This window comes from Amaranthus tricolor, chromosome 13 (assembly GCF_026212465.1).
Source record: "Amaranthus tricolor cultivar Red isolate AtriRed21 chromosome 13, ASM2621246v1, whole genome shotgun sequence".
NCBI classification, from domain to species: Eukaryota; Viridiplantae; Streptophyta; class Magnoliopsida; order Caryophyllales; family Amaranthaceae; genus Amaranthus; species Amaranthus tricolor.
In genome coordinates this window covers 11,342,075-11,352,810 of record NC_080059.1, presented here as the reverse complement: position 1 = coordinate 11,352,810, position 10,736 = coordinate 11,342,075, and the positions used below count along the sequence as shown (strand labels likewise).

The window sequence follows — 10,736 nt, the reverse complement described above, 5'->3', positions numbered from 1 at the left end:
CACTGAGAGGCCTTGGATCTGTTCAATCGTTGTTTTGGCTTCCATTGCCAAATTAATAACATTGTCGAAAATAGTGGGATCCTCCCTAAGTTGAGCTACAGCAGCATCCAGTGAGGCTAAAAGCAAATAACTTGGGCTGGTACTCTGAAGGGTCTGCAAGCTTCGGCAGATTTTTCCTCTATCGACCAGTTTTCCAGAAAGATGTAACATAGACGATTGAGTAAGAGAGCACAGCACTTTATGAGTAGACTGGACAGCTACATCAGCTCCTTGTTGGAGGGCTGATAAAGGAAGCTCCAAGTGGAAACCGAAGTGGGCACCATGAGCCTCATCTACAATCAGAGGAATGTCCTGTGAATGACACAGATCGGCTATCTCCTTCAAGTTGCTGCATATCCCATGGTAAGTAGGGGAAGTAATAAAAACAGCTGCTGGCTTCTGGCCTCTTGATTCCAACTCTTTGATTGCTCTATTTACCTGTCAAGAAACTGCATTGTGTCAGAAAAAATCACCCATAAGAGAGAAAAAATGCACAAGGACAGAGAACTTAAAAGTAACTTAATCTAGTCCCCCCTTTAAGATGCATGCTCCCCTTGCCAAAAACCAAATCTCCAACTAGCAAAGCAATTAACATAAAATCTATTGGCAGTTTTTGTCAAATAATTTCAAATCCTACCAGGAAAGTTATAATCATCAATTTGAACTTGCCTCTGATGTAGAGACAGCAGACGCGATATCCCAATCACAGTTGTAATAAGGAAATATATACTTTGGTACTGCTCCACTCAAGACCATTGCAGATATTACTGAAATGTGGGAATTGCGAGGGAGAACCAAAGTTTCTCCAGGGCTGCAGGTACTCATTATAGCTGCTTGGATTCCACAAGTCGTACCTCCAACAAGAAACCAGGTCTCTGACGCCCCAAAAACTTCTGCTGCCAGCTTCTGTGCTTCAAGAATAGGTCCTTCTGGAGCAAAGAGATTGTCAAGCTCAGGTAACTCAGGAAGATCATAAAGGAATGGTCTTCGACCTATGAGCTCAGTCAATGAGGATGGAGCTGCTCTACCTCGGTTGTGTCCGGGAAAATGAAAACTTGCAGCATTTTCTTCAGCAGAAGTTTTTAAGGCAGAAACTAGCGGGGGGAGATTTTTTCGTGAAGCCATCTCAGAATTATAAGTTACCGAATTATTGTTTGAATTTGAAGGCGTCCGAACTTTTTCATGTGGGGGCTCATCTTGCCCACTGTGTTGCTCAAGGATGCTACTTTCCTGCAAAAAATTTGGTTGGGCTTATAGCTTCTTGATTACATTGACGTAAGAGTTATTCAAATGGCACCCGACTCTGTAAATAGATTTACATCAATTCAAAATCAAATTTCCATGTTAGTTATGCACACAAAAACCATTAGCTACCCCGCCAAAATATATCATACCCGAAACCTGTATAAACATTTCTAGACGTAAGGCTGCTTCTCTAATAGAGATCTTCAGCCCTACTTTTTCTTCATGTAGCAATTGTTTCAGCAAAACATCATTTTAAGCTCCCTTGAGAAGAATAACATTTTCAAATCCAACACCTTATGCTATAATTAACAGTTTCATATGTAACAAATTGCACTAATGTAGAATAATCATTCATTTCTAGGAACTCTTCCACATTAACGGAGAGATTGAGAAACAATGATTATAAGATGTCCCTCTCCTTTGCCACATAAGCTGTTGCTGTCAATACAAATAAGATTATCAGGGTGAGAGGCTAGGTTGGGACTTCCTAATTTTTATATCGATCGATCCTTGATTACAAACATTGTAAACAACTTCACATAAATAAGTGCACATGAATTAATAAATTATTTTACTGTAGCCCATTGTAATCCGAAACAAAAAAAAAGGAGGTAAACACATTTCACTATAAATAAGAAGTGCTCTTGTAATACCAAAAACAATATGGGTTACACATTGAGTTCTCTAATAATGTTAGAAAACCTAAGGTAGATAAGATACAGGTATCATCCTCAAATAAAGTGGGAGAACAAGGAGTATTCTCTCCGTTCCGTGAATTGGAAATTCAATAACATGAAAACCTATGGTAGATAAGATATAGGTACACTTGGATGTGGAAAAGCAAGTGGCTACCCCCATTTAGGTTCTAACAAAAATGAGGATTGAATCTAGGCAATGAGTTATGACCTATTATAATTTATAAATATTCTTAATCAACAACCAATATCTCATTTGTGGTGATGTAGATTAAGAAGATATATTCTCAAGACAAAAAACCCCAGACATTTTAGTAACATAATCAAAATAAAAATGGTCAAATTTCATATTAATAAGCTTATATATTGATTTCAAGCTTCACAATATTGCAGACTATACACAGAATCCACAAAATTTTAGAAGCCACATTCAAAACCTGAAATTCAACTTGGCTACCGAGAAATGGAAATTCAATAACATGAAAAAGTCACCATTAAAGAATCGTAAACCACAAAAGACGAAAACAATTTACAGCATATAAGCTTGAGAAAGTAATGTTGATTCAATGTATCAACAGAAAAGAAAGAAAATGAGCATTTGCCTTAGAATTAGTACAATGCATCTTCAAAATTGGATGTCTTGATGAAGAGCTTCCAACGGAAAAACCGAAACAGAAATTCTGAAAGGTTAAAGAGAGAGGGAGGGAGGATGAGTGAGCGGAACTCCATGAAAACAAAGCAAAAGAGAGAGACAGAATGACTTACTAATTGAGAAAATGGCAAGAAGATGGAAGCTAAAGCCATGATTAACACTCACGATGGAGACCAGACCACAGTGCAAGTAGGCAAGTACCGTATCCGTTTGGGAGGGGATGAATTGATACTTTTTTTCCATTAAAACTTGCATCTTTTAAATACTAATTATTGATTAACTACGAATAATACTAACTTAAACATATATTTTTCTAGAATAATATCAATTTTAGTTTATTAACTAATTTATTAATATTTTTTTGTCTTATAATTACCTAGTTTGATTTTTAACATGTTAGAGATTTTCTAAAACACCCTTTAAGTTGATTTTATTTATGGTTAATCAATAGTTGGTATTATTGTAGGAAAGTTAACAAAAGTTGTATTATTTATGATAATTTTTCCTTTTTTTTTAAAAAAATCCTATCAATCAAGAATAAAGAGAAAAAAATGGTGATTTTTAAGAAAAAAAAATAGATATGATATCAAATGAAGAGAGTAAATGAATTGCGAATGAAATTAAAAAAAATAAAATGTATGAATAAGATTAAAAAAGTGATGGTTTGTTGTCTGAAAATAGAAATAATGCAAAATGAGGGGAATGAACCAAAATGATTATCAGTACCACTATAAATTCAAGTTTTTTTGATTTATAGTTTAAAATATTGTAATAAGCATTTTTTTCGTAATTCAAATAAGGAATTATTTACACCTTAAAACTAAATAACAAAACAAATATATGTGATAATTAGTAATCCAAAGCACATTAATGCATACTTGTAGGATCGCACGATCTTACGAAGTATGAATCGATTCTACTGACTTTAATTCTACCCCTCAATGATCCTAAGTAGAATCTTGATTCTAACAACCTTAGATAAGTTATCACATCATATAAAAAGAGTAGTAATTTTTAAATTCTAAGTAGCACATTATTATAAGACATAATACTCCCTTCGTTCTCTAATGTTATTTCCATTTGGAATATTTCACTTTAAGGAGAGAGAAATTTAATTAATGTTTTTGACACTTATTTAAAAGATAAGATATATTCACGTGAAATCTTGATAGATTCGTCTTAATGTATACTTTTTATTGTGTATTTTTTATAATTTTTATTATGTGTAATTAGAGATATTTAGGTTTGAAATTCGCATTGAAAACTGTGCAAAAAGTAAATGGGAAGAACAAAAAGAAACGAAGAGAGTAATATTTATAGTTTAACCCGTGAACTCTTATCACACTGGTTTCTGATATCATGTCAAGAGACCAACTCAACAAAAAGCTTATGCTGATGGTTAAGGCTCTAAGATATGTTATATATACTCTAACAATAATACCATAGATCCATGAGCAGACAATATCATCAAGGCATTGCAATTTGAAATCTCGTGGTTCCGATGATTTGGAAGAATCATCGGGAATAATATGATCAACTACAAGGTAGGCACGACAATGAGTTGAAAAGAGTTGACCATATGTATAAATTCACACCTTTTTTAACAAGTTGGAAAACGCAATTTTTAATATTAGTAATCAAGATAGTTTAGTGAATTTTTGTAGATGAAACCATGTAAAGAAGAAAAAAGAGAGAAGAAGAGAGAAGAAAAGAAAAGAGGGGTGGTAGCCATTGGTGGCAAGAAGAGGTGGCGGAAGAGAGGTGGTTTTGGGGATGATCAAGACCTAGGTAGATTTTACCATGCCAAGAGACTAACTCAAAAACAGTTTAAACTAATGGTTGAAGCCCCCAAAATACATAATATACTCTAATAAATTTATGCCCGGAAGAATCGAACCAATTATAGACTCATAGCAAGCCAAATCTGATTGACACTCACCTAGAATTTCAACTGGTAAAAAATTAGTATAAACCTGATAACGTGAATAATCGTTGTTAAATCTACTAGTAACTAAACAATCCTATCCGAACATGACCAGTTATGGCATGCAACCTAAAAGTAACCTACCCCAATCCAACCAAACCAAACAAAATCCAACCAAAACGATGACCGAAATGAATACATTTACGACCCGTTTGGTACATGGTATTAGAGGGCGGTAATGGTAATAAAATTAAGTAATAAAAAATTTGGTTGTTTGGATGCCTTCAATGGTAATGGATGATAATTAAATAAGGTAATGAAATTACCAAAAATGGTCATTTTTATTACCATCAAACAACCTAGTATTAGGCTGTAATGGTAATGAAGTATTACTGTGGTAATAAAATAAAGTAATGTTGTTTCGAGCTGAAGAAAAAAAATAATGAAGAAAAAAGGTAATGTATGTAATTATCCAAAAAATATTATTATTAAAAAAAAATCGTTAGAATAATTTAGATACAATAATGCTTTTAGATACAAATATACAATAATGAAACTAAGAGTCATTACCATTTTTTATTACTAACAACCAAATGCAATCAATGGAATATTATCTCCCATTACTGTTCTTTAGTCATGCACACCAAACAAAAGAATCTTCATTACCAATTCTCATATCCATTTCTTCATTACTATTTCCATTACAATATTTTATTTTCATTACTTCATTACTGTCAACCAAACGGACCGTTACTTATTCTAAGTTGTTGTAAGTGATGTATAATTTGTCTTTTACTATCTATAATAATGCAGAGAGAAAACGGTGGAGAACGCAAATCTATCTATCAGATAAATTCAATGACTACCCAAAAGTACTGTTGAAATTGTTAGGGAAAAATATCTTATCTCTTTTGGCTACCTATTATTGATTTGCATTCTCAACCCCACCTAGTAGTACAATACTACAATTAGAAGTGTTTAAAATAGATTCGATGATTTGATATTCACTTGATCTTATAATCGATTTCAATTTAATTCGATTTAAAAATAAATTTATAATTATGTAAAAACCAATGTTCACATAAAACTCGTAAACCGACCTGAAATTTTTAACCCGAAATCGACCGAATGACCAAAATAAACAACTCTAACTGCAATGACAAACTATCTCAATGACTGTGGTGGAGTAACACCTATCACTTAAGATAAGTGAATATTTCAAGAATATAAAAAATAATTATTTTTAAATTACAAAAAATCAGATTAAAATATTAAGTAAAATATCGAGTATAACAAGTGCTTCTATATGCTATATAACATGGACAAATATGGATTAATATATGTTTGTTGGCATTCAGTATTAGCTAAAAAAAAAAATGGAAGCAAATTCAGTTCAAGAAATAGCTAAAATCTGTAATAATAAGGAAACCCTAGAAAAATTTATGTACAAAAATGGATATCCAGAGTCCAAAACAGAGTGTGTACCATTAATGGAGAACGTTATCATTGATTTATCTCTTCTCTCTTCGTCTTCTTCATCTCTTCAAGTCGACCAGGAATTCAGTAAGCTTAGATCAGCTCTCACTCAATGGGGTTGTTTTCAGGTGATCATTTCTCAAAATTAATTAGAGTTGCACATATTAAGTTTAACTTATACTTCCTCCTATTCATTTTAAGTGTTCCATTTATTTTATGTATTTTATCAAATGCACTTATTCAATTTTTAATATATCTAATTATGCATTATTTAAAATTATAAAAAGTTGATACTAATAACTTTTACATTAAAACGAATCAAATGAGATCCACATGCCTATATTTTAACTTATAAATTAATAAAAAATTATAATTTAAGAGTGATAAATAAATAGTGTCCCAAGAGTAAATGCCTACGGAGAATAGGGGAGTATTATTCAATTTTATGATATTTAATTATTTTTTTACATCTTATTTATAGATTAATTTACGATTTAAAGTCTTAAAATTTAGAACATTTGCGAATAATGATCTAAATTTTATTCTTTTTTGCCACCCAAATTTTGAGCTAATTAGGATTATATGATTCTGCTAGCTTTAAGATCCTACTAACATCTAAAATCGATCACTTATTTTAGAATAGTACAATAATAGAATAGAATTGGGATTCTAACAATCATGACTGCAGGTCATAAATCATGGGATGACGAATGAATTTCTGGACAAAGTGCGTGAAGTTACAAAGCAGTTTTTTGCACTTCCATTGGAGGAGAAACAAAACTACTCAAGAGAGATGAAACAAAAAGACGAAAAAGCGATCAATGATTGGGATGGTTACGGAAATGATCCTGTTGTTTATCAACACCAAACGCTTGATTGGATGGATCGACTTCTCCTTACGGTTAACCCTGAACATCAGCGTAAACTTCAGTTTTGGCCTCGCAACCCTCTTCCATTTAGGTACCTTCATCGTTAGTCTCACTGACCAATTCTTCTCTTGGCATCCTTTTGGTTAAACTTGTTCGTTCCAAGGTCTTGGTTCATTTCACCCGTTAAAAATATTAGCTAATAAACCAACTCTAAGCTGTGTACTAGAAAAAGTCGGTTTTAAGTAAAAAGTCATTTTTGGATAGTTTGTCCCACTTTGATGGATCAAAGATAAGTGCATATATTATAAGTCATTGGTGTTCTTTCTCTTATTGTCATATAATTTTGAAATTGTATCTCCTTGAGTTATGGAGTGCGTCCATCTTGTCCTTTCTGATTATACGTTAACATCGACAATAACTCTGACTCAACTTAACATGGTATCCGAGCCAAAGGTTCAATTAAAAATTAAATGGTAGGTTCGAAGAAAACAATGTTCTTACCCTTATTGATTACTCTCACATGAGAATTTGACGAGGGTTTGCATATGGGTGGTGTTGGGATGGTTTGTCCCACTTCAATGGATTAAAGTTGGTGTATATAATTTATAAGTCATTGAAGCCCTTTCTCTCATTATCATAGGGTTTAGGATGGTATCTCTTATAAATTGTGTTTATGTTGTATTTTCTGACTATACGCTGGTATGAACAATAAGCCCAACTCAATTTAACATTTATTAAAAGGCAAATTTCGTGTTTTGTAACTAATAAAATAAATTTTGGCAGGGAGATTATAGATGAATATGCTTTAAAGGTTAGGACAATTTTTGAATTTTTGCTAAAGGCTACAGCTCGTTCCTTGAATTTGGAAGAAAATTGCTTCCTAAAAGAACATGGAGATCTGGTGACGATATTTGCGCGGTTTAATTATTACCCACCATGTCCAATTCCTGAAAATGTTCTTGGGCAGAAACCACATTCGGATACAGGAACAATGACATTGCTTTTACAAGACGAGGTTGAAGGACTTCAAGTGCTTAAAGATAATCAATGGTTTAGGGTGCCTGTTGTTCCTCAAGCTATATTTGTCAATATTGCAGACAGGTTAGAGGTAATTATACGACAACTTAGCCAAAAGAATAATGCAAAACGAAGGTTTGGTGTCGATTTCTCTGCAACCTACGCAACAAGTTAACAAAACAAAATCATGCATCGGAAAGCTTGTTGCATCTGTGTCAAAAAGCTTGCCAATGCATTAATTTGTTGCTATTTTTATTTGTTTTCTTAGGAAACGACGCAACAAAGTTCGTTTCCATACTAATGTGAGTACGGTAAAGTATAGTGTGACAATTGTAAACTACGGCCTAATATCTTTTCATTTTTGCACAGATAATGAGTAATGGAATGGTAAAGAGTGCTGTGCATAGGGTGGTGACAAACTCGGAAAGAGAGCGCATCACAGTGGTAATGTTTTGTTCCCCTGACTATGAAAGGGAGATCGGGCCAATTATAACTGATGACAAACCTCCAATGTACAAAAAAGTGGTGCATTATGAAAATCTTTTCTTTGAAAATTACCAGTTTGGGAAGAGAGCCCTGGACACTATCAGGTTTTAGAATGTCTTAATTATGGTTGCCTGTAGGTTGCGTGTTAGATTATATAATATATCTAAGGCGCCTAAATCATCTACGTATGTTTTTGGTTAAGACCTCAGATATGTTATATATTCTAACATTGCCAAGTACTTGTAGATGTCTGTGTGTTTTACGCTTTTTGTTTTTTTGTTTAAAAGGTTTAAACTAGGAGTAATAAATAAGAGTCGTTTGAGGAGATAATTATATACTCCTTTGTGTTTTCCTCTTGATCGACAATTTTAGTTTTGAAGCAGACCTTTTTTAACTTCTTTGATAAGGGTATGATTTGCTGTAGTCTTCCTTTTCGAATCCTCATCAGAAGCTTAAATAGTAAATCTTAATGAGTCAATTTTACGAGGAAAATCTAAAATTGACAATCCTGAAATTTGTTTGATTCTACTTTTAGCTTCCAAGGCCAAATTAATTGTATTTTCAAAAGTATATGTTGGGCTTTCTTTGGTGACATATGGTGGAGATCTCTAGCAATTTGCAACATATTCCATGATATGTAGGGGAAGTTATTAAAATAACACCTGCTTTGATTCCTTTAGATTTCACTTCCACAATTGCCTTTTCTACCTGTCAGCAAAATTACATTTAATTACAAGTCATGCCCTATTGAAACCAAAACTCACTTCATATTTTCCCTTCCAACTAAAAGGTCATAATCAATTACATTTCATTACCCCTTAATGTTTTTGTAATGGCTCCTTTGGTAGCATGTGTATATACAATCATATTAAGTGATATCAAAGAGTTCGCAGTTAATTGACCCTTGGTAGCAAATATTACGTGTAACTTTAGATATACAAAGGTCATAGTATACAACAAGACACATTATGTCAAAGCTCTACTAAGAACTTAATATTAAAGCTCATTTGTGTCGTCAGAATATATATATATATATATATATATATATATATATATATATATATATATATATATATATATATATATATATATATATATATATATATAACTTTTATATGTTAAAAAAAAGGAAATCATATAATAAAACATTTTTTATTGAAAGGAAAAAAGTTCAGCTAGATTGGAAAATTAAAAGGGCAACTTAGGCAAAAGAGCAACATGAGTAAATGAGTATGAAAAGTTACCCGATCCAAACTAAACCGACCAATTTACCCGATCCAAAAATGAATAGACCCGAAACTGACTCGATCGAAAAACTAGCTGACCAGAAACCCGTCTGACTGACTCCATTAAGTGGTCTAGTAAGCAGTGATAATCTCAAACTAATTATTATTCCCTCCGTTTCTTTTTGTTCTTCCCATTTACTTTTTACAAAGTTTTTAATGCAAATTTTAAACCTCAATATCTCTAATATACATATAATAAAAAATTATAAAAAATATATAATAAAAAATATAGATTAAGACGAATTTAACAAGATCTTACATGAATATATTTTATCTTTTAAATATGTGTCAAAAATATTAATTAAATTTCTTTCTCCTTAAAGTGAATATTTTAAATGGGAAAAGCATTAAAGAACGAAGGGAGTATAATTTTATGAATTTGTATTTCTGGTCAAACATTAGTAGGCAATTTGTGTTCTTGCTACTTACTGGTATGCTATGTTCTGGTCAAACATTATCATTCCCACTATTTATACCAGTTACCAAACGAAATGTTAATGGTTTAATTAATCGATAATCATGAGACAGAGGTAACATAATTGCTGAAAATTGAAGTTTTTTTAGTATTATGTTGAGGATATTGTTGTTTTTGTTAGCTAGAAAAGTGTATTAAACATTGATAAAAAATAAATAGGAACACACCCCTTTATTTTCAAATATTCTACCTATTTATTTTTTTCGCAGATTTCAATGCAAACTTTAAAATCAAATAATTTTAATTGTGTGTTTTTAAAAAATCTAAAAAGTTAATATTTAGAGAATATATATTACCACGAATTTAAAAAGATCTCACATGAATATGTTTTTTCTTATAAATCGATGAGAAATCGTAGTCAAAGTTTAACATTAAAATTCATAAATTCTATTTGAGAAGAACATATGTAATCAGAGGGAGTATATTTTAAATCATTATTAAATTCATTATTACCTAATTATTTTAGATCAAATCCAAAATATTTATATATTTTACGAAACCATAAAGCAGAGCTGTCTTGGAAAATTTAAGGGCCATGAGCAAAATTTTTATTTTGCAACTTAATTACAGTA

General features: G+C 31.9%; 2 protein-coding genes across 5 annotated transcripts in view; one reads left to right on the top strand and one right to left on the bottom strand.

The window, feature by feature from the left end:
• The window catches only part of LOC130797833 (uncharacterized), a 6,823-nt gene extending 653 nt beyond the window's left edge, over positions 1-6,170 (bottom strand). The window contains exons 1-5 of one of the 4 annotated variants that reach the window (XM_057660606.1): positions 2,745-2,975; positions 2,582-2,659; positions 1,068-1,269; positions 709-968; positions 1-477 (exon numbers count right to left, since the gene is read on the bottom strand). The exon at positions 1-477 is cut by the window's left edge and continues 653 nt beyond it. In XM_057660606.1, coding sequence (XP_057516589.1) covers positions 1-477; positions 709-968; positions 1,068-1,269; positions 2,582-2,659; positions 2,745-2,783 — 1,056 coding nt within the window. In that variant the 5' untranslated portion in view covers positions 2,784-2,975. Of the gene's footprint in view, positions 478-708; positions 1,270-2,581; positions 2,660-2,744; positions 2,976-6,040 lie in introns of those variants that run through there. The other 3 variants (XM_057660604.1, XM_057660607.1, XM_057660605.1) reach the window with 3 other exon arrangements.
• LOC130797834 (protein SRG1-like) lies at positions 5,875-9,286 on the top strand. The gene is made up of 4 exons (XM_057660608.1): positions 5,875-6,159; positions 6,720-6,991; positions 7,684-8,008; positions 8,287-9,286. Exons 1-4 carry the CDS (start codon positions 5,932-5,934, stop codon positions 8,512-8,514), a joined length of 1,053 nt encoding a protein of 350 aa, XP_057516591.1. The 5' UTR covers positions 5,875-5,931; the 3' UTR covers positions 8,515-9,286.
• The last annotated feature ends 1,450 nt before the right edge of the window (positions 9,287-10,736 follow it).